General features: G+C 40.1%; 1 protein-coding gene across 6 annotated transcripts in view; it reads left to right on the forward strand.

Moving 5' to 3' along the window:
• Positions 1 to 22,538, forward strand: part of HECTD4 (HECT domain E3 ubiquitin protein ligase 4) — a 183,527-nt gene that overhangs the window by 39,831 nt on the left and 121,158 nt on the right. For all 6 annotated transcript variants that reach the window (XM_028116433.2, XM_028116435.2, XM_028116436.2 and 3 more), the window contains exons 2-6: positions 11,923 to 12,440; positions 16,685 to 16,774; positions 17,374 to 17,504; positions 20,245 to 20,353; positions 21,015 to 21,153. In XM_028116433.2, coding sequence (XP_027972234.2) covers positions 11,923 to 12,440; positions 16,685 to 16,774; positions 17,374 to 17,504; positions 20,245 to 20,353; positions 21,015 to 21,153 — 987 coding nt within the window. The remainder of the gene's footprint in view (positions 1 to 11,922; positions 12,441 to 16,684; positions 16,775 to 17,373; positions 17,505 to 20,244; positions 20,354 to 21,014; positions 21,154 to 22,538) is intronic.

Consider the following 22,538-nt stretch of genomic DNA (forward strand, 5'->3'; position numbering starts at 1 on the left):
ATTTGAGAGAGCGAGAAAGAGAGAGAGTACATGAGAGGGGGGAGGGTCAGAGGGAGAAGCAGGCTCCTCGCCGAGCAGGGAGCCCAATGCGGGACTCGATCCCGGGACTCCGGGATCATGACCTGAGCCGAAGGCAGTGGCTTAACCAACTGAGCCACCCAGGCGCCCGAAGTTCTTCTTCTTATTGATAAGGCAAAGTCATTGTTTCTCAAAGTACAGTTTTTCCAAAGATAGGTGAATGACCAATAAGCCCATGAAAGATGCTTAACACCATTAGCCAGCAGGGAAATGCAAATCAAAACCACGAGTTACCATTTCACGCCCACTTGGATGGCTCTAATCAAAAGACAGATAATAACAAGTGTTAGCAATGATGTGGAAAACTGAAATCTTCATACAGTGCTGCTGGGAATGTAAAATGGTGCAGCCACCTTGGAGAACAGTTTAACAGTTCCTCCCTAGGGTGAACAGAGTTACCATATGACTCAGCAGTTTCACTGTTAGGTTTTTATCTCTCGTGCTTATATACTGTGTCCACACAAAAACTTTAGTGTTCATAGAAGCATTATTCGTAACAGCCAAAAAGTGGAAACTCCAGAGTCCCATCAACCAGTGAATGGATAAATCAGATGTGGTCTGTCCATAAAATGGAATATCATTCAGCAATGAACAGAAATGAAGTGCTGATGCATGCTACAACATGGACAAATCTTGAAAACAATGCTAAGTGAAAGAGGGTGTTCACAAAATACCACACATAGCAGGATTCCACTTATATTTAATGTGAAGAATAGGTAACTTTATAGAGTAAGTTAGTGATTGCTTAGGGCTAAGAGATTTGGGGGAAAATGAGAGATTACTAATGGGTACAGAGTTTCTTTTGAAGGTGATGGAAGTATTCTAAAATTGTGGTAATGACTGCACAACTCTGAATATACCAGAAGCCATTGAATTTTGCACTTTAAGTGGATGAATTTTATGGTGTGTGAATTAAATTACAATAAACCTTTTATAAAAATTATTTTTGAAGAGTACCCATAATTACCCAGAGAGCCTGCCTCAGATGTAGATTCCAGGGCACATCTTAGACTTTTCGAAAGTCTTTGTAAGTGGATCCCAATAATTTTTTTTTTTTTTTAAGTAAATACATCCAGGGGCACCTGGGTGGCTCAGATGGTTAAGCGTCTGCCTTCAGCTCAGATCATGGTCCCAGGGTTCTGGGATCGAGTCCCGCATCGGGCTCCCTGCTCCTTGGGAGCCTGCTTCTCCCTCTGCCTCTCTCTCTCTCATGAATAAATAAATAAAATCTTAAGAATACTTAAAAAAAAAAAGTAAATACATCCAGGAGTTGTGATTCACACTGTTTTGAATTATTATCAAAGTTCTTTGTTATGCTGTGCATCCCAGTAATTCCCTATTTTTGTGGCTTCTAGAGCAATAAAGTCTTCCTTTTCCACATGACAGCCCTTTAATTTTATGAAGCTTGCTCCCCCTTCCAACTCCTCCCTTGCAGGCCACGCATCCCTAGTTCCTTAACCATTTCTCATGTGACATGATTGCCAGATTAGTCAAATCACCCTCTTTTGGACTCATACTAGTCTGCTAATGACTTCTTAAAATGAGGTACTCTGAACTGAACAGGATATTCCAGTTATAGTTTGACCATTGCAGAATATAAATGGGATTATTACCTCCCTTGCTCCTGACACTGGAAATCTTCTAATGCGTTTTAAGATTGCATTAGCATTTTTTAAAACAGTGTTGGCCCAGACAAAGCATGTGTTTAATTCCATGCCTCCTTTCCCCCATCCCCAACACTCCCAGTTTTTATCTAGTCAGGACTTCCTTCTTTCAGGGTTATATGAAAAAATTTCCTTTCTTGGTGGTGATCTGGTCTAAAATAAGGAAGTCCTAACAGTTGTTTAGCAGTTTTAGCTTTTTCAGAGCACTCCCTGAACATGTGTTTTGACCTTAGCTGTGTAAATGGAGGTGGTTGTTTGGCCTCATTTTTACAGATGTAGAAACACAGACTGAGTGAGTTTAAGTGAAATACCTAAGGGGAAATTGTTACTTGCAGAGTCTGGGCTGGAACCTAGTTTCCCTTAACTCAGTGGTTTGAAATCTTGACCACACATTGCTTTCACTTGTGGAGTGGAAAAAAAGCCTGGGTCCCATCCCTAGGTATTCTGAGTTAATGTGACTGGAGCGGGGCCCACTCATTAGTATTGTTTTAAAAAGCTCCCAAAACAATTTATTTTTTTTAAGATTTTATTTATTTGACAGACACAGCAAGAGAGGGAACACAAGCAGGGGGAGTGGGAAAGGGAGAAGCAGGCTTCCCGCTGAGCAGGGAGCCCGATGCGGGGCTCCATCCCAGGGCCCTGGGACGCTTAACAACTGAGCCACCCAGGCACCCCTCCCAAAACAATTTAAATGTGCAGCCAGGGTTGAGAACCACGGTTCTAACTTGTATTCTGGTGTTCCCTCCTTCTATTACATGTGTTTTCTTCATCTGATTAAAAGGCTCTTATGTGGAAGAGGAAGAATTTTCTTATTGCTCCAGAAGGCAGATTTATAATTAGTCCAGCTGAAAGAGGGTTACTCAGACGTATAGTGGTGGGAACCAGATGTACATCCAAAGAGAATTATTCTTGGAATTTATGTATCTTTTTAATTTAACAAACATTTATGTGCCACACTGTGCTAAGCTCTGTTGGTACAAACGTGAATAAGCTATGGTTTTCCCCCTTTTTAGTACTCAGTTGAAAGAGGGGACAGATTGTAAACAAACAACATAGCGTGGTGTTACACATATTAGAGTTACACGGTTTCCTTCTTTGTTACATTTTTCTATTTAAAAACCAGTGTTTGGGGTGCCTGGGTGGCTCAGTCGTTAAGCGTCTTGCCTTCGGCTCAGGTCATGATCCCAGGGTCCTGGGATGGAGCCCTGCATCGGGCTCCCTGCTCCATGGGAGCCTGCTTCTCCCTCTCCCACTCCCCCTGCTTGTGTTCCTTCTCTCTCTGTGTCTCTGTCAAATAAATAAATAAAAAATCCAGTATTTTTTGTTTACTAAAATGTATTTATGCTAAGGGTTTGAATATATCACGGTATGGTAATTGTTAAGTATGTGAAGTAAGCAGTTAACAAAGTTCATCTCTTCAGAGAGATTTTCCTTTACTCCTAATGAATCATTGATCCATTCCTATTGTGAAATAGACACATTTTTCCTTATAGTTTGTAGTGGATCCTCTGATAGAGGTATGTGCTGGATACTCTGGAAACACATAGAAGCTAATTTTGGAAAGGAGAGGAGTGAGAGAGTAAGGAAATCAGAATTTTTCAAAAGTAGGTAGTAGAGCTGAATTTTGAAAGTTAAGAGGTGGGCTGAATGGAGTGAACATTTAGGCAAAAACGCCAGGAGATGGAAAAAAATAGGACCCTGGTCATGGGGACATGACAAAAGATGAAAACTGGATGGGGCCAGGTTAAGATGGAACTTTCATGCAAGAAGAATTGGAAAAGTGATTTCTTAGATATTGAGTCCTCAAAAGTTTTTGTTTTTAAGTAATCTCTACGCCCAACATGGGGCTCGAACTCACAACCCCGAGTTCAAGAGTCACATGCTCTACCAACTCAGCCATCCAGGTACCCTGAATCCTCACAGTTCTGACAGTTCTGCCATCTGTGGGTGAGATCACTGAGTGCTGGAGCAGGTTTTACAGGGTTGATCCAAAGCAGAAAAATCTGGGAACTAGTCAGGGGCCATTCTAGTTAAGGCACCAAGCTAGGGGCTAAAACTCATGAATTAAACTGAAACTTAATCGTGTTATCAGTTAAGTAAAAGACCCTTTTTAAAAATAGGAGATGTTGAAAGACAATTCAAATGAACCCGTATTTCCAGGATTGGATAAGGATATGCAGCTTCAGGGTTTAATTTAATTGATAAGTGATCTACTCTTGATTTAGCCTTTCATATTAGAGATAGAATTCCATCCTTCCATTCACAATTCATTTACTTGGTACAGTTGAGATCTTACATTCTGTAAATTACCATATGCAACTCAATTTGGCCATGATTGCCATCTTCATAATGTGAAAAAAGTAGGAAAATTTATAGAAGGGTTTAAAAATTCACTCTAACATTTGAGAGGATTTCAGTATTCTCTAGCCTTTCCTGAAAAAGTTTTGTTTGCAAGTCTGGCCAGTTGATCTGCTTTGAAATAATAATCCACGTATAAATTCCTTTTATGCTGACAGGTACATATAATGAATTGGTTAATGTACCATACTAGGGAGTACAGTAATGTAATTCATCTGTTTGGAGCTTGAGTGATCCTGAGTATTAGTATATGTGCTGCCGAGGTGGGCACAGTCCTGGGTTTTAAGTATCCTTTCTTCTTGGAGAGTGAAAGCTTTTATTGTTCATTCATAGCTCCCAATATCTGTGGTCTTCCCCATCCCACCATTCAGTCTTCCCTCCTAACCAGGAATCTAACCAGCCCTATGTTATTTGCTGCCAAAGTGCAACAGATGGAACTAGTCAGTGGATTTAAGGACAGCATATCCTGTGGTACTGTGATGAATTTTTTGTCAGATGTCCCTTCCCCCCATTTAAAATCTATCAATTGTGTCACCATTTGTTTGACTAGTTATTTAAAGATAGCGTTTGCTTTTGAAAAATATCCCCTTTAGTTATGATTGCTTAAATATGAACTATTTAACTTGTCATCACTGTTTTTTTGCTGTTTAATTGATTTATTTTTTTTAAATATTTTATTCATTCATTTTTAATTTTTTATCTTTTTTATTGTTATGTTAATCACCATACATTACATCATTAGTTTTTGATGTAGTGTTCCATGATTCATTGTTTGTGCATAACACCCAGTGCTCCACGCAGAATGTGCCCTCTTTAATACCCATCACCAGGCTAACCCATCCCCCCACCCTCCTCCCCTCTAGAACCCTCAGTTTGTTTTTCAGAGTCCATCGTCTCTCATGGTTCGTCTCCCCCTCCGACTTACTCCCCTTCATTCTTCCCCTCCTGCTATCTTCTTCTTTTTCTTTTTTCTTAACATATGTTGCATTATTTGTTTCAGAAGTACAGATCTGTGATTCAACAGTCTTGCACAATTCACAGCGCTCACCATAGCACCTACCCTACCCAATGTCTATCACCCAGCCACCCCATCCCTCCCATCCCCAACCACTCCAGTAACCCTCAGTTTGTTTCCTGAGATTAAGAATTCCTCATATCATTGAGGTCATATGATACATGTCTTTCTCTGATTGACTTATTTCACTCAGCATAACACCCTCCAGTTCCATCCACGTCGTTGCAAATGGCAAGATCTCATGCCTTTTGATGGCTGCATAACATTCCATTGTGTATATATACCACATCTTCTTTATCCATTCATCAGTCGATGGACATCTTGGCTCTTTCCACAGTTTGGCTATTGTGGACATTGCTGCTATAAACATTGGGGTGCACGTACCCCTTTGGATCCCTACATTTGTATCTTTGTGGTAAATACCCAGTAGTGCAATTGCTGGATTGTATGGTAGCTCTATTTTCAATTGTTTGAGGAACCTCCATACTGTTTTCCAGAGTGGTTACACCAGCTTGCATTCCCACCAACAGCGTAGGAGGGTTCCCCTTTCTCCGCATCCCCGCCAACATCTGTCGTTTCCTGACTCGTTAATTTTAGCCATTCTGACTGGTGTGAGGTGGTATCTCATTGAGGTTTTGATTTGGATTTCCCTGATGCCGAGCGATGTGGAGCACTTTTTCATGTGTCTGTTGGCCATTTGGATGTCTTCTTTGGAAAAATGTCTGTTCATGTCTTCTGCCCATTTCTTGATTGGATTATTCTTTGGGTGTTGAGTTTGATAAGTTCTTTATAGATTTTGGATACTAGCCCTTTATCTGATATGTCATTTGCAAATATTTTCTCCCATTCTGTCGGTTGTCTTGGTTTTGTGGACTGTTTCTTTTGCTGTGCAAAAGCTTTTTATCTTGATGAAATCCCAATAGTTCATTTTTGCCCTTGCTTCCCTTGCCTGTGGCGATGTTTCTAGGAAGAAGTTGCTGCGGCTGAGGTCGAAGAGGTGGCTACCTGTGTTCTCCTTTAGGATTTTGATGGACTCCTGTCTCACGTTTAGATGTTTCAACCATTTGGAGTCTATTTTTGTGTGTGGTGTAAGGAAATGGTCCAGTTTCATTCTTCTGCATGTGCCTGTCCAATTTTCCCAACACCATTTGTTGAAGAGACTGTCTTTTTTCCACTGGACATTCTTTCCTGCTTTGTCAAAAATGAGTTGACCATAGAGTTGAGGGTCCATTTCTGGGCTCTCTATTCTGTTGCATTGATCTGTGTGTCTGTTTTTGTGCCAGTACCATACTGTCTTGATGATGACAGCTTTGTAATAGAGCTGGAAGTCCGGAATTGTGATGCCGCCAGCTTTGCTTTTCTTTTTCAATATTCCTCTGGCTATTCGGGGTCTCTTCTGGTTCCATACAAATTTTAGGATTATTCCATTTCTTTGAAAAAAGTGGATGGTATTTTGATGGGGATTGCATTGAATGTGTAGATTGCTCTAGGTAGCATTGACATCTTCACAATGTTTGTTCTTCCAATCCATGAGCATGGAATGTTTTTCCATTTCTTTGTGTCTTCTTCAATTTCTTTCATGAGTATTTTATAGTTTTCTGAGTACAGATCCTTTGCCTCTTTGGTTAAATTTATTCCTAGGTATCTTATGGTTTTGGGTGCAATTGTAAATGGGATCGACTCCTTGATTTGTCTCTCTTCTGTCTTGTTGTTGGTGTATAGGAAGGCCACTGATTTCTGTGCATTGATTTTTATATCCTGCTACTTGACTGAATTCCTGTATGAGTTCTAGCAGTTTTGGGGTGGAGTCTTTTGGGTTTTCCACATACAGTATCATATCATCTGCAAAGAGTGAAAGTTTTACTTCCTCTTTGCTGATTTGGATGCCTTTGATTTCTTTTTGTTGTCTGATTGCTGTGGCTAGGACTTCTAATACTATGTTGAATAGCAGTGGTGAGAGTGGACATCCCTGCCGTGTTCCTGACCTTAGGGGGAAAAGCTCTCAGTTTTTCCCCATTGAGAATGGTATTTGCTGTAGGTTTTTCATAGATTGCTTTTATGGTATTGAGGTATGTACCCTCTATCTCTATACTCTGAAGAGTTTTGATCAAGAAAGGATGCTGTACTTTGATCACTGTTTTTTTTTAATAGAGAAAAATCCGTGTTTTTTTTACCACAAATACTAATGACATTTCAAATTGAACAAGTATGTTTTACATAGTCCTACTTATAGGGCATATATAATTTTTCTTTGGTTTTAACTTTAAGTTATTGCATAATTTCCATTGTTTTAATTGAACACTTCCTATTTATTTATTAAAGATTTTATTTGTTTGTTTGACAGAGACAGCACAAGCAGGGGGCAGTGGGAGAGGGAGAAGCAGGCTCCCCTCTGAGCAGGGAGCCTGATGCGGGGCTCGATCCCAGGACTTTGGGATCATGACCTTTGCCACCCAGGCGCCCCTTCCCGTCTATTTTTTTAAATTTTTATTTAAGATTTTATTTTTTTAAGTAATCTCCACACCCAACGTGGGGCTTGAACTTAGAGTCCCAAGATCAAGAATCACTGGGCGCCTGGGTGGCTCAGTTGGTTAAGCGACTGCCTTCGGCTCAGGTCATGATTCTGGAGTCCCGGGATCGAGTCCCGCATCGGGCTCCCTGCTCAGCGGGGAGTCTGCTTCTCCCTCTGACCCTCTTCCTTCTTGTGCTTTCTATCTCTCATTCTCTCTCTCAAATAAATAAATAAATAAAATCTTTAAAAAAAAAAAAAAAAAAGAATCACATGCTGTACCGACTGAGCCAGCCAGGTGCCCCTGAACACTTCCTTTTTAGATATTGAGATTGCTTCTACTTTCTCCACTATAATAAAACTTCAGTGCATTTATTTCTGAAATTGTTTTTAGGTTAAATTCTTAGAAAGATGCCCTAATCTTTTCTGTTAATTATTGGTTTAGTTAATTTCTTTATTTGTAACATTCTCTACTACTTCAAAAGCCTCTCTGTGCTTTTTCTCACTATGACAATTACTTGAAATGGTGTTGACATTTCACATTTCACATCATGGCTGGCGGGTGCATGCTCTTGTATTTTTCCACATGGAAAATGGAAAGAAATTGGCTGAAATGAGCTGATCCTCTATAACTGCTCTTACGTCAAATATTGGAGTCTTGTTCAAAGCCAGATTTGGCTGGCAAAGAATATTTTGCGTACCTTCTGTTAGACTTTCCAGAATGATTGCTGTTGTCTTAGCTTAAACTTGTGTGTCATATGAGAAAAATTAATGCAACGCATTACTTTGAAAGTTCCTCCTTTCATTGGGTGACTTCATTATCACTGAAGTACAGTTAGTGACCCTTCCTTCTGATTAAGGATGATGGGGATCTTCCCTTCCTTAAGTAGTTTTCCCCCCTTTTTAAAGAGAAATGTATTCATTTTCTAATGACATTCTGGTCTTTTTATCTTCTTTAAGAGCAGTTACTGAGAGCAGTGGTTTTATGAGGATCTGAGACAAATCCATTTAATATTCATAAGTACCAGAATAGATCCTTCATAGCTGATGTACTAAAACTCAAAGGTATGATGTCTTTATGAAATGATTTTTGGCCATGACCTTCAATCTTAGAATTCGGAAAAGCAGCAGTGTGACGTGCACAGTTCTTAGTTTTCATGAGGGGCCATTGGAATGGATAATGCTGAGTAATCTAATGGATTTCTGAAAGCATAGTGTGCCTTAGATACTGCTAAATCAATAAACATAAGTCACTTGTGTGTATATCATATAATATTTGGTTAAGTATAACTCAGATCTTTTCAGAACATTTGTCTTTCAAGTGGAATGCCAAAATATAACTGAAGTACTTATAAAAATAGAATCATAAGGAAAGTGCAGAAGTATACTATATAGTGTTGTGTTTTTTGGTGTGTTTTTTTTTTTCCAGCTAGTCTTAATGTTTGGAGTTAGCTATAGATTCAGTCATAAACATCATTATATGAACCATGAAATAACACATTTTAGAACCACTTATCTTTAAGATTGATAAAAGGAAATCAGTGGGTTTAATGTTACTGAGTTGTTCTTTGATTCTTGGGTCTAATAAAAGTCTATTGAATTTTTTAGTAGTTGCTTCATGTAATCTAAGTAGATAATCAGTGTACCATAAATAAAATGTGTGGAACACATATATGTTTCATATGTATTTTATTTCATATGTATTTTATATCAAAGTTGTATTGGGTGAAAATCACAAAACCAATACTGGAAAGCTCTTAAAACAAAATTTGTTTTAGATGTTCATAACTAGGAAGACAAAGTTTTGTGTTTTTTTTTTTTTTTTTAATTTTTATTTTATTTGAGAGAGCATGACAGAGAGAGCATGGCCGGGGGCGGGGTGTGGAGGGAGACGCAGGCTCCCCGCTGAGCAGGGAGCCTGATACAGGACTTGATTTCAGGACCCTGGGATCATGACTCAAGCCGAAGGCAGACGGTCAGCCGACTGAGCCACCCAGGCGCCCCTTAATTTTTTTAACAACATTAAAATCATCTGTCTTTAGTTGTTTTTTAATGGTGGAGGCTAATTTTTGAGGGGAGATCCTAGAAGGAAAAAAAAAAGCAGTCTAGCTTCCTTGGATATTGATTACAGCTTCAAGGTAGATGGTTGCCCTTGAAATGTGATCTTTTTTTTTTTTTTTTTAAGGAACTTGAGTTATTTTATCTGCTGCCATGTGAAAAATAATCAAAAGGGTGATTTGTGTTTGAATCCAGTTAAAAGGTAGGAAAATAGTTTGGTATGACTTGATTATAAAAGACCATTTAAACGTTGTTGTATTAAAAACTAAAAATGGCCCTAGTTTTTAATTTTAATATGACTTGCAATATAGCTTTACCCAATGGTACCTAGTTGAATACAGATACAGCCTGGTTGGAATTTTTTTCCTTTTGTTTAAAAATTATCATACAGTTACATTGACCTTTTTAGGGGGTTTACTGTTGTATGAATTTAACACACCTATATATTCACGTCCCCACCACCACCACCAGGATATAGAACAGTTTCTTCATTCCAAAAAACTTCTTCATACTATAGCAACATTAGTCCTACCCTGCCTGTTCCCCTAACCTCTGACAATCGCTGATCTCTTCTCCATCACCAGAGTTTTATTCTGTTTTTTCCAGAAAGCCCTAAACGGAATCCTACAGATGCAACCTTTTGAAATTGGCTGCTTTCCTTCAACTCAATGCCATTGAAATTCATTGAAGTTGTGTGTTTCAATGGTTCTTTTCTTCTTATTGCTAAGTTGTTGTTTGAAATCTTACAGCATTTGGATGTTACTTCTGATAGTCTGGTACTGAAATTCGAATTGTTTATCTTTTTCCTTTTTTTTTTTTTTTAAACACTGAACAGGTTTTTCAAATAAAGTACATTTTTTTCCTAAAGATCTTATTTATTTAATCGACAGAGGCCGTGAGAGAGGGAACACTAGCAGGGGGAGGGTCAGAGGGAGAAGCAGGCTCCCCCTGAGCAGGGAGCCCGATGCGGGGCTCGATCCCAGGACCCTGAGATCATGACCTGAGCTGAAGGCAGTCGCTTAACCAACTGAGCCACCCAGGTGCCCCTAAAGTACATTTTTTGAATTGGAATTATTTATTTATAAGTAGACTCCACACCCACCGTGGGGCTTGAACTCATGACCCTGAGATCAAGTTGCACACTCTACCGACTGAGCCAGTGGGTGCCCCAGAATTGGTTGTTTAAACAACATTTTTTCAGTTCAGTGACTTGCACATATAGCTAAGCAAGGCAGTTACAGTGTTTACATTGTTCTGGAAGTTCTTGTTGTTTTATTGGGCTAACAGTTTTTAAGGGCAAAATTTGAAGTAGTAAAAGTATTTTGCAGGTTTCTCAGAGAAATAAAGTGATCTATAACCTTTTAAAATGTCAGTGCCAATGACGTGACAGAATTTTCTTTGCTTTTATTTCAAGCCTCTTCTCACCCTGACTTTCTGGTCTACTGAGAACCAGATACCCCTGGCGCCTGATAGTCTGTTTTAATGTGCTTGCCCCTAGAGTGCCCTCCTTTGTTGCTTACAATAGTCTGTTCATTTTAACCTAGTTGAAGTTCTGTGCATAAACTTTTTGCATCATAAAGTTAAATTCTTTATCTTGATAGCTGGTTCCTTTCTTAGGATTGAGGATTTAATGGTTTTATTCCCCTAGCTGCTGAAAGTCTAGGGGCCTCCTGGTAATTGTATGTTTTGGCAAGAAAATAGTAGTGATTCCTCTATCAGTATGAACTGAATAAATCTATACCATGTCACCAATTGAAATAATGGATTAACAGTAGTAAGAATGGAGTGTTCTTCAGAATCAAAGAACAATACAGTATCAATCATTTATGAGTAGATATATTCGATTCTGAAGATAAAGTTTTGTTCTTTTCACTTATAATCCACCTGGTAATGAGAGTTAGAGACTTACATTTAACTCCAAAGCATTTAATAAGAACCTATACCTCAATTTTCTAAAATAAATTACTTGAATTAATTTCTGACTTCCACACTTAACTGTTCTTATGATTTGGCTTCTTTGACTTAGGTCTGATATTACTTTTAATTGGAGCACTAGCAGAAACGCCACGGGAAAAAAAATCTCCAGCAAATACCTGGCTTTACAGCACGTAGTTTCATATTTGGCCCCAATTAAGCTGATTTATGTGGACCATTTTTAGATGCCATTGGATATATTTGCATCCATAGATGAAAGCCATGGTGAAAACAGTACCTACCAGCTTCTTTGTTTCTTCCCTTAGATTTTAACATTTGAGACCAAGAACCCGACAGAATTAGCCGAACGTCTGCGCTCTGTTTGTGGGAATCAGAGCAATGCCTACGCACGCCTGCTGGAATACCGCCTGAATGCCTTACGAGGACTGTGGAATGCCCAGCGCCAGCTGGCCTTGGAGGAACAGCATGAACGAGAAAGTTCGGGTGATGAGGAAACATTGGCTCTGCTCAAACGCCAGGGCTTGTTGCAGCAACCCGAGCAAGCTCCCTTCACGTCCCGGATGGGGCTCCTGCTGGTCTTCCCCCTTATTCAGTCCCAGAGCAGAACGGACCCCTCTCTCTGTAACATAACTGCTGAGGTGCTATTGAACTGCCTTCGTGACTGCCAGCCTTTGAGCCTGACCAAGGAGCCTGCTGACTGTCTCAATGGAATCGAAACGTTGCTGTGCTCTTGGCTAGAGGACCCTGCTGACACCAGCCGACACATCCCACATAAGCAAAAAGAAAATGCTGCTGCTGCTCTGGTGGCTTTGGCCTGTGCCAGGTAAGGACCAGCAGAGGTACTACTTGGTAGCCTTGCGACGGCTGCTGCCGGTGGGGGTTGGGGGGGGGCTGGTGAGTGAGAGGCAAGCATATGTGATGGAAGTCTTAACATCCAGTAGTCCTTCTTTGTTGGCAGTATTGAATTTCACAGCCTTGACAGTGCCTAAGATGCTTTCACCAAAACTTGGCACCAGGACCCTGAGCTGGAGCCTAAGTTCAAGTGTTTGCTGTTTGCCATCCTGTGATAAAGCTGAAGGAGCTTAAAAAGGAGAGCCAACCCTTGCCGTTATTTACTCACCCCCTAGATGACTAGTGCTTTAGGTCCAGCAGTTCGTGGAGGTTGGTATATCTGTATTTCTCCTGGAAGGATGGTCAGAAAATTGGTAGGGCTGTTAATTTTTTTTCATGGATGTCTTACAAGGAGTGTTTCTGCAAGTGCATGGGTTATTACCTGGACTCAGTCACGCTGGCTTGGTCACAAATTATATTTCTGGACCATGATGCTTGCCTCCATTAATTTAACTGAAAAATCTCTCTGTATATGTCCAGATTTAATAGTGTGCCATCCTTTGTAAGCAGAGGTTATTGATCTAATACCAGTAGGAAACGTTGGAGTTACTTTTCCAGGAGAGGGTCTCTACATTCTCTTGCCCAGTAACCTGTATGATCATTGGCACAATTTTGTGAGAAAAAGGTTCACTGCCCTTGCTTGCCTCTAAGCTAGTTGTCTAGAGACCAATTAGGACCGAGGTCTGACAGATTAGTGTCACTAAATGTCACTAATCTGTGCTTCTCCCTTTAGAGTTCTTCCCTTTTTTTTTTTTTTTTTTTTAAGCAAAATGTATGTGGGAAAATTCTTCTTGGAAGATTATGAAGTTCTTGGTTGTAAGACTTCTTCCCCTATTTTTATGGTTTCAAAGTTGACCTTCAAATGGTTGAATCTCAAGCTATTTTTAAGGCAAAATGGCACCAGTATTTACTGTCAGTTTCTTTGCCCTGAGCAAACTGTCATAGCCTAGTTTTAGATCTCTGAAGACTGGTCGATTGTGGAAATCCTGACATGAGCTTAAATCTGGAGACATTACTAGGTAGCACTGAAATAAGTTTTCCTGGAAAGGCTTTATATTAGATTGATAGTTTGCATTTGTAGAAGACCATTTCAAACCCTCAATAGACTTGTCATTAATACAAAAATCCCATTAATACAAATATTGGGGGGCACCTGGGTGGCTCAGTCGATTGGGCATCCGACTCTTGATTTTTGGCTCAGATCATGGTCTCAGGGTTGTGAGATCGAGGCCCATGTCACGGTTCCATGCTCAGTGGGGAGTCTGCTTAAGATTGTCTCTCTCCCTCTCCCTTTGCCCTCCCCTCCCCCCTTGCATGCGAGCGCATTTTCTCTTTCAAATAGATAAATCTTTTTTATTTTTATTTACTTTTTAAAAAGATTTTATTTGACAGGGCATGAGAGAACACAAACAGGGGGAGTGGCAGAGGGAGAGGAAGAAGCAGGCTCCCCACTGAGCAGGGAGCCTGATGTGGTGCTCTATCCCAGGACTCTGGGATCATGACCTGAGCAAAGGCAGACGCTTAACCTACTGAGCCACCCAGGCATCCCTAAATCTTTTTTAAAAATCCCATTTTGAGAAAATTTAAAAATTTTAAAAAAATATTTAGAGAGCAAGACCGTGAACAGAGGGAAGGACAGAGGGAGAGGGAACCTCTGAAGCAAACTCCTTGCTGAGTGCCAAGCCCGACATGGGGCTCAATCCCATGACTGTGAGATCATGACCTGAGCCAAAATCAAGAATCAGACACTTAACCAACTGAGCCACCCAGGCACCCTGAAAATTTGCTTCTAGATAGGATTGCCTTTAGACAAATTTGGAATGTTAGGAATGATCAACTTAGTTTTAACCATTTTCATTTATTGAACATGGAGTGAAAAAACTTATTGTGCCCACATTCAATCTGATAGTTACTGAAATTGTTTCATGTGCTTGAGATTCCAAATTCCATTCAGAAATGTTGAAATGAATGTTTTTATTTTCTTCTTGGTGTTTTTTGTTTTGTGTTTAAAGATGGTTCCTACATTGTATTGCTAATATTGTCACCTCATTCTGGACTTTCTTTACCTCCAGAAGTCCTAAGCTTTTCAGTTGGGTCATCTACTTTAATGAGGTTATTAGGGACAAACTTTTGAGATTGATGCTTTTAAAGACAAAACATTTTCAAAAAATTATTTTGAATATGCTTATTTGTTAAACCAATTTATTGAGTATCTTTGCCAGGAACCTTGCTGATTCTTAGGAATATAGTGATTCATGGTTTCAAACCTTGCAGTTGAATGGACTCAGGCTGATTCACTTTGTAAATAATTATTTCTCACTGTGTGCAAGGTACTCTTCTAGGCAGTGGGGATATGATAGTGAGCATGATGGTTGGTCCCTCAAATTGCAAAGTTGACCTGAATAAGATAACTTCAGAGGGATATTCACTTATAAAAAGACCTACCAGGATATTTTGATAGAGAATGACGAAGTGGAGGGTGGGACAGAATTAACTGGAGATGCTAGGAAAGGCCTTACTGAAGAGGTGACCATTGAACAGAGGGCAGGATGAGGAGAAAGAGCGAGCCAGACATCAAAGAGTCAGTGATAGTGTGTTCTGGTCAAGAAGAGTAGCTAGTAGCACAACTCGGATGCTCTTTCTGTGCTTGGGGTAGCTGAGGGGGGCAGCGAAGTAAACCGGGAGCTGGAATGCAGTGGTAGAGAAAAGGGGCAGGAGAGGAGCTTGGCAGGGCTCAGGTCATGTAGGGGCTTAGGAGCCATGGAAAGAGTTTGGATTTTATTCTGAAAATGTGATTCAGTCTGGCAGGTTATTACCTGTTCCAGTGTGCTTTTGCCCCTTTAACCTCACTGTATGCCAGGGAGATAGCCCTGTTGGACAGATGAAGAAGCACACATCCATAGGAATTAGGTGACAGTGTTGAGATGGTGTAGCTGGTGAGTGGCCTGACTCCCAACTTGAGCTTTTAGACCCTATCTGCTGCTTTCCTGCTTTATACTGTTCTTTAGTCTTGATTTTTGAACACCAGAGGTAGTGAAGGGGGCAATTAAGAGGACTTCAAGCCTACTCAGTCCAGTGTCAGGTATTCCATATCTTTTGGGGTTGAGGCATATGACACCTAGCAATTAAAGCCTTGGCTAAGCGAATAAGGCAGTGATCTGAAGTCAGCCTATCTGATACAGGTGATCATTTAGTTCAGGAAATGTTCTGTGGTGATTTATACTAGGGATCTGGCCAGGTAAGTCCTGTGCATCTTAAAAGCACCTTCTTTTAGATCCTGTTGACCACATTCTAGATTTCCCAGAATCTTGAGCCTTGGGAACCAAAAGGAAATTGGGTAGTGGTGAGCTCTGCAAGCATTATAGTCACACACTTCACAGCAAGGGAAGCAGAAGAAACACACCTCTAAGCACAAAATATTTATTTCAGGGGCGCCTGGCTGGCTCAGTCGGTAGAGTGTGTGACTCGAACTCAGGCTCGTGAGTTTGAGCCCCACATTGGGTAGACTTAATAAAAAATACATTATTTGAATGTATTCCTTTGCAGTCATATTTAATGTGATAGAGCCTGGGGAGATGTTATGTGAAATGGACGAACTTAGAGGTGCCTGGGTGGCTCAGTCAGTCATCTGCCTTCAGCTCAGGTCATGATCTCCGGGTCCTGGGATTGGGCCCCACGTCGGGCTTCCTGCTCAGTAGGGAGTCTGCTTCTCTCTCTTTCTCTCAAATAAAATCTTAAAAAAAAACCCAAAAAACCAAAAACAAAACTTAATGATATTTAAAAATGAAGTCTGGAAACACTGTTAGACTTTAAGTATAATCCTGTTCTATAAAATCTCTCTTCTAGATTGGAAAAGGACTTCATAAAATGGTACTGAAGCATAATAGCCACGTTTTTTGTTTGAGCCTTAGGTTTTGAACATTTATTTTGGGAGTAAATTGTTTACCTTTACAAATGCAGGGAGAACATCCTAATTGGCATAATTGGTGCTGTTCACATAGTAACTTTTTGTATGAGCCAGTGGTAATCTGTAAGAATCCAGTATATTTGGCACAATAGGTGTTATCCGCAGAAGCGGATAGACCCCTTTTGGGACCCTCTCATGTGGTTAATAAAATTAACCTTGTTTGGCTTTTCAATTTTGATGACTTTTCTGTTCCCTCCTCTTATTTTTAGGGGATCATTGAAAACTTTTGTCCATACGGTCCATCTGTTACAGAAACAGACTGATCTGGGGTCCCTGCCTGTAGCTGATGTACTATATAGGTAAGCTATCACTTTGGATCCTTATCTCCCCCACACACGTAAGGGAGATTTGTGCATAAAGCCTTTTAAAAAGTAGATTGCTAAACTCATCAATGAATGATTCATATTTTAAAATTAGTATATTCATCTTAAGAATTTTGTTTGTGTCATCTTCCTTCTTTGAAAGTGTTCCTAGCGTATGCTAATTCTCATTTTTTTTATTTTGTGGGTTTTTAAGAAAAATGTAATAGCTTATAATGAATTCTTAGGGATTTTAAGGTATGTTAAGGTGTAAAGGAGAAACTGAAAATCATTCATAATCTCATTATCAAAAGATAACCTCCTCTCCTAATGTTTTGATATATGTGCTTCCTAATTCATACCCTACCCCCGATGCATGTATATATAAAACCTATACATTTTACACACAGCTGTACTTTATTATGACATTTCTGTAAGCACTGCTTTGTAATTTTTAAATTTAAAAACATGAATAGTTTTTCCAGATGCATATTTACATAAACCTATTTTAGTTGTCTGCTCTGTAAGATGACTTTCATTTTCTTGCTGAAATGGATGGTCTCAGTGTGTTTATGATTCTCCCATCTCCCCATTTTTAGGCTGTTGCTTTTGGAAGGGGGGCCTGGATCCCCCTCCTGTTTGCTCGGTGGCAAACACATAGTATCATGGGGGTATGAAGACATGTTGCCTGCACCAGATAGCAACACTGGCTCCAGTTCTGAAAATAAAGGTAATGTAGGGGCTTTTGCTCCTGTGATTGAAATGAAGATGTGAAAAGAGTGGTTGTAGATCATTGTGGTAAATGATTTAGATAGAACTGTGTTCCTTTTAATTAAAAGCGCTAGGTTCCTATACAGTATGTTCATTGTCTGCTTTATCAGTAGAAGTGTAAAAACTGATACTCAGTGAGGTAAGAAAATGGATAGGTTTTGCTATCACAAGGAAAAGGCATCATCCATATACTTTAGCCTAGGAGGCATGAATTACTTAAGTTGACTCCTGGGTATTTGTGTTTGAGCCTGGGAGCCTCAAGTTGAATTTTTTTATCTGTGAACAGAATATCTAGTCTTGCTGCCTGAGCCTGATGCTGTTTCCTTTAGTAATTTATTAGTGTTTTTGATGAACCCTCCCATCCTAAACCCCCACCCCCCCCCCCAAAAAAAGAGAGAGAGACATTGTTCAAAGGAACATGAATCAAATATCTCCTTTAACAAAATGGTCTGGATTAAAATGTTTTTACACTTTCACAAGTATTCCATATCAGTTTATTCTGATTTCTGTGAAAACGGCAGCAGCTCTCTTAAGTGACCTTCACTCGCCTGGCCTGTGGGATGGAGGAGGCCTCTCCATGTCGCATGGTCGAGGTACTGAGTGGTGCCACGGCCCCGCAGGCCAGCCTCTTCTAGACCGTATGTGCACTGCCACTCCTACCTGCGGGGTTGCAGGCTTGCCAAGAGTCCACCCTGTTTGCAAACCCGTTTACTGTTGTAAACTGGTATCATGACTATATCATTAAACATCATATAACTGATGAAATAGGAATTTAAAACACCCCAGGAAATTGTTTCTAAAACATTCAGTTTTCTTATGGAAAGACTCAAAGTGAATCTCTAAGAAATTGACGTTAATTAGGTATGGGATTCAGAGCCTACTCTGCCCACCCTTTCATTTAGAACCCTTGGTGAAGGCAGACTTCTGGGGCAACCAGAAGGGCATGGGGTGCAGTCTAAGCAGCAGGCCACCTGTGCACCTTTCATCCCGGGGCCTGTGTCTGTTCATGTCACTGTTGTAACAAATAGGTGAACTGGTAAGAGGAATAGGCAAGACTTTTGGCTATGACGCAACTAGAGCCCATGGGAGAAGCAAAAAAGCCTGCAATACCCAAGAAGTTCTTAACAGAGGCTGAAATTGACATCTTTAAACAAAACCAAACCCTCTTTGTTTTCTCCCTTTTACTTTCTTTAATATATCTCCCTTGGAGTAGTTTCTTACTGAGGATGATGGTGTTAAGCTGATCTACTTGTTTTTCACTCTCTTGTACCTTTAGGGTTTTTTTGTACCTTTAGTTTTGCGTCCACCTAGAGAATCTTTTTTTTTTTTTTTTTTTTGGTTTAAGATTTTATTTATTTGAGCGAAGAGAACAAGAGAGCACAAGCAGGGGGAGGGGGGGCAGAGGGAGAAGCAGGCTCCCCACTGAGCAGAGAGCCGGGTGCTGGCTCAATCCCAGCACTCTGGGATCATGAGCAGAAGGCAGATGCTTTACCCGACTGAGCCACCCAGGTGCCCTGCGAATATTTTTCTTATAATTTTAAAAGTAATGTTATTTTTAATATGGAAACGTTTGACAGATACAGAAGTTGAGAGAATGCTTTAAGTCAATCCTATGTACTCATCACTCAGCTTCAACAAGTATCAGCTCGGGGCCAGTCTTGTTTAATCTGTCTTATTGCTCCCACCCCTTGTCAGACTTCTCAGAAGGCCTTGAGCCTCAATCTAAGGAGGGTTGAATAAATAGACATTTATATGTTTCAAGTTAAAATATTTAAGGAGGGAAGTTAAATTTAGAAATGATTATTCACAACTGATTGCTCAGAAAACAGTTAAGTTCCAGTTGTCTTGGATTAGTAGACTGAATTCTTAACAGCATATTCACTAATGAGTGCTGTGGTGTGGGTTTCCTTTAATATGACACATAGTAGACAAAACAGTGAAATGATTATGAAAATACCAAAAGTTTCATAAGCTCTCTTTTTAAGACCAATTCTTTAGAAGGTAAGTTAGTAAACCGTTTAATGGTTCTGTAGACCATACTGTTTGTTTTAGCTGGCAGAGGATATAGCTAAGGGGAAACATAGTGGCTGCATGGGAAGTCCACAGAAACAGATCTTCGTTCCATGTATTTCATTGGTATTTCAACTTAATCTCATTTGCCATTTATGGAGCTTTGGTTTTGTAGCCTAGAGCAAATAGGTGTTTGCATTATCTCATTTAACCATCACAGCGACTCTTGATGTACATATTATCCTCCTCTTCTGGACAAAGAAACTGAAGTTCAGAAAGGTCCAAGGGCAACTAATAAGTGCCCCAAACTCTTAAAAGCTCACACCTTTTAAACTACAGAATCATTAGTGAAAGTACTGTAGTCCTAGTCATTTCAGATTAGAATTAGGAACGCATAAATTTGACATTTTTGCTGTTCAAAAAAGAAAACTTTGGGCAGGCAGGACTAGGTTCTCCTGCTATTATCTGACCTCTTTCGCTGATCTTGGTTCCTGATCCCACATGCATTTTGGATGTTTGATTTGGGGGTTAGAGCCATCTTTCCTGGAAGTCGCATTGAAGCAGTTATTTTAGAGGTGGGAGATTATCTCTCACCCCATCTCCTAATGGCTTTTTCACTAGAAAAAGCACGTTTATAATTTGACTAGAAAAAGCATGTATATGATTTACCTGTGAAAAAACGATTTCAGATGCTGACTTGGGGCGCTGTCTCACGGCAGATGGTCTTTACCTGTATACTACTAACTCAGTTGGAAGAGGAGTAAGCAAATTGGGGTCTGGATTACATGGTACTCTCAGGTCAGTTGCATGGAACTTGCTGAATGATTTGGCTGGAACATTTCCTTCCTTATATAAATCTCTCTGAAGCAGACACCTGGGAGGCATATCCCCCCCCCACACCCCCCAAGACTGACTAGTAACTGAATAAGTCTGAACAACTTCATGTAATTCGGGTTTTCTTGGATTAGTAGACTCTTGTTCTGTTCATGCATTTTGGCTTTGTTTTGACTCTAAAGAGCTTGGTAGCCCTCAGGTCGTTGTTTCTAGCCAGAAATTCCTGTATGATCAGAATTACTATAATATTAGTGACTTCTCCATGTTGATGAATGGACATTTTTCTAGTTAAGTCTTTTTGTACTTGGATTTCACATTGGATTAACAGTGCTTTGCAGTTGGGATATAAGATCTGTGAATTGCTGCCAAAAGAAACCACAGTTTGAGATCCTTATATATATTTAATTAGATCTTTTCCCCAACTTTTTCTCCTAATTTGTTGTGGAAAATTAATATTTGCTGTAGCTTTTCAGTTGCAAAATGTTAATGTAATATATTTATTCTCCTTTAGATATTTTGCATAGTCATTTTTAAAAATTAGGTGGAAAATGTTTGTTGTAGCACATTGTGTGGTTTCGTACACTGCATGGCTACTCAGCCTCTATACTTTTTTTTTTCTCTGCAGAGGTTTTGTGTACTGCCGGAATGAGGAGCTGGAACCAGGATGGGTTGCTTTTGGCAGTGGTAATCTTCTCCACCGGCCTGTATCTTTTGATAATAAACCTCACTCCCTTTTCCAGGTCATTGACCAGAATACCCTTCAGGTAAAAAGAAAACCAAGATGTTGTCTTTTTATATTTTGAAGATAGTAAAGGAAGTTGCTGACCTCATCAGAAGCAATAAGAACACCGCTGATCTAATTTCCTGCCATAGTGGCATTCTTTTAATTGTCACTATTTAGGCATTCTGTTTTCTTCTGATGTCTTCAGTTTCCCCACATGATCTGTGTGAGTGTGCTCTCTAAGAGTTTCTAAGGCCATCGACAAATTTTTATCAAAAAAAATTCTGGAGAGTCAAAGATGGTGTGTATATATACTAGCTGTCTTTTTTTTTTTTTTTTTCTTTTGCCAGATCTATTGTGGGAAGGCATCATTTACTTATTTGATTTGTTCTAAACAGCCTTTCTGTGGCAGTGGGAGCCTTGAGATGAGTTTGGATAAAATCCTTACATGTTAGGGATTCTGAGCTCATCTTTAGCACTCCATGCCAGTACTTGGTGCATTACACCGCAGTCACCTGCTCTTGTCTCTTCCCCACCACCTTACGTACCTTCAAGGCTGGACCCTGTCTTACCTGTCTTTGTGGGCTTAGAATGTAGCCCGGAGCCTAGCATTTGGTTGGTGATAATAGAAACTGTCCTTTCTCAGTGTCTCTGTGCCGGGCCCTGGTCTAGGCAATTTACATTTCTCCTATCTGTGAGACAGAACGATAGCAGTTTCGTCTTACAGACAAGGCAGCTGAGGCTAGGCATATCGTAAGCACTCGGCAAGTGTTTATTGTTGAGTGAAGGAATGTAGCTCCGACATTAAGGGGCTTGCCCAAGGCCACGCAATAATGGCAGCCTAAGAACTTGAACCCATGGTTCTCATCACTGGAGTTCAAGCTTTTTACATTACATTTTCCTGCCTTTCAACCAAAGGTGAACTGCCTGGTTAGAGTTCGCATCTGGGGTGAATGTCCTGGGAGCAGCCCCATGCGGGACTTAAGTGGGATGCTGCATCTCCTTTTGTCTGTCACTGAGCTGTGCCTTTCCTGGTGAACAGCGACTGCGTCTCATTCACTGTCATATCTCCAAAGCACACAGTAACTGCTTAATAATTGTTAGAGGAATAAAAAGAACAAATTGACAAATAGATACCCCGTTGACTTCATTTTTTTAAAGATTTTATTATTTGACAGAGCACAAGTAGGGGGAGTCGCAGGGAGAGGGAGCAGGGAGCCTGATGTGGGGCTTGATCCCAGGACCCCAGGATCATGACCTGAGCTGAAGGCAGATGCTTAACCGACTGAGCCACCCAGGTGCCCCTTGACTTCATTTTTCATTGCTAATGCGGACAGATGAGAATATGTCCTATATTTATTTGAAGTAGAATTATAAGCCTGGGAATTAGATGTTAAATCTTGGGACATGGTTTTTGGTTTTTTGGTT

Source organism: Eumetopias jubatus, unplaced genomic scaffold (assembly GCF_037043125.1).
Source record: "Eumetopias jubatus isolate StellerSeaLion01/CBP00866 unplaced genomic scaffold, mEumJub1_p1.0 scaffold_16, whole genome shotgun sequence".
Taxonomy (NCBI): domain Eukaryota; kingdom Metazoa; phylum Chordata; class Mammalia; order Carnivora; family Otariidae; genus Eumetopias; species Eumetopias jubatus.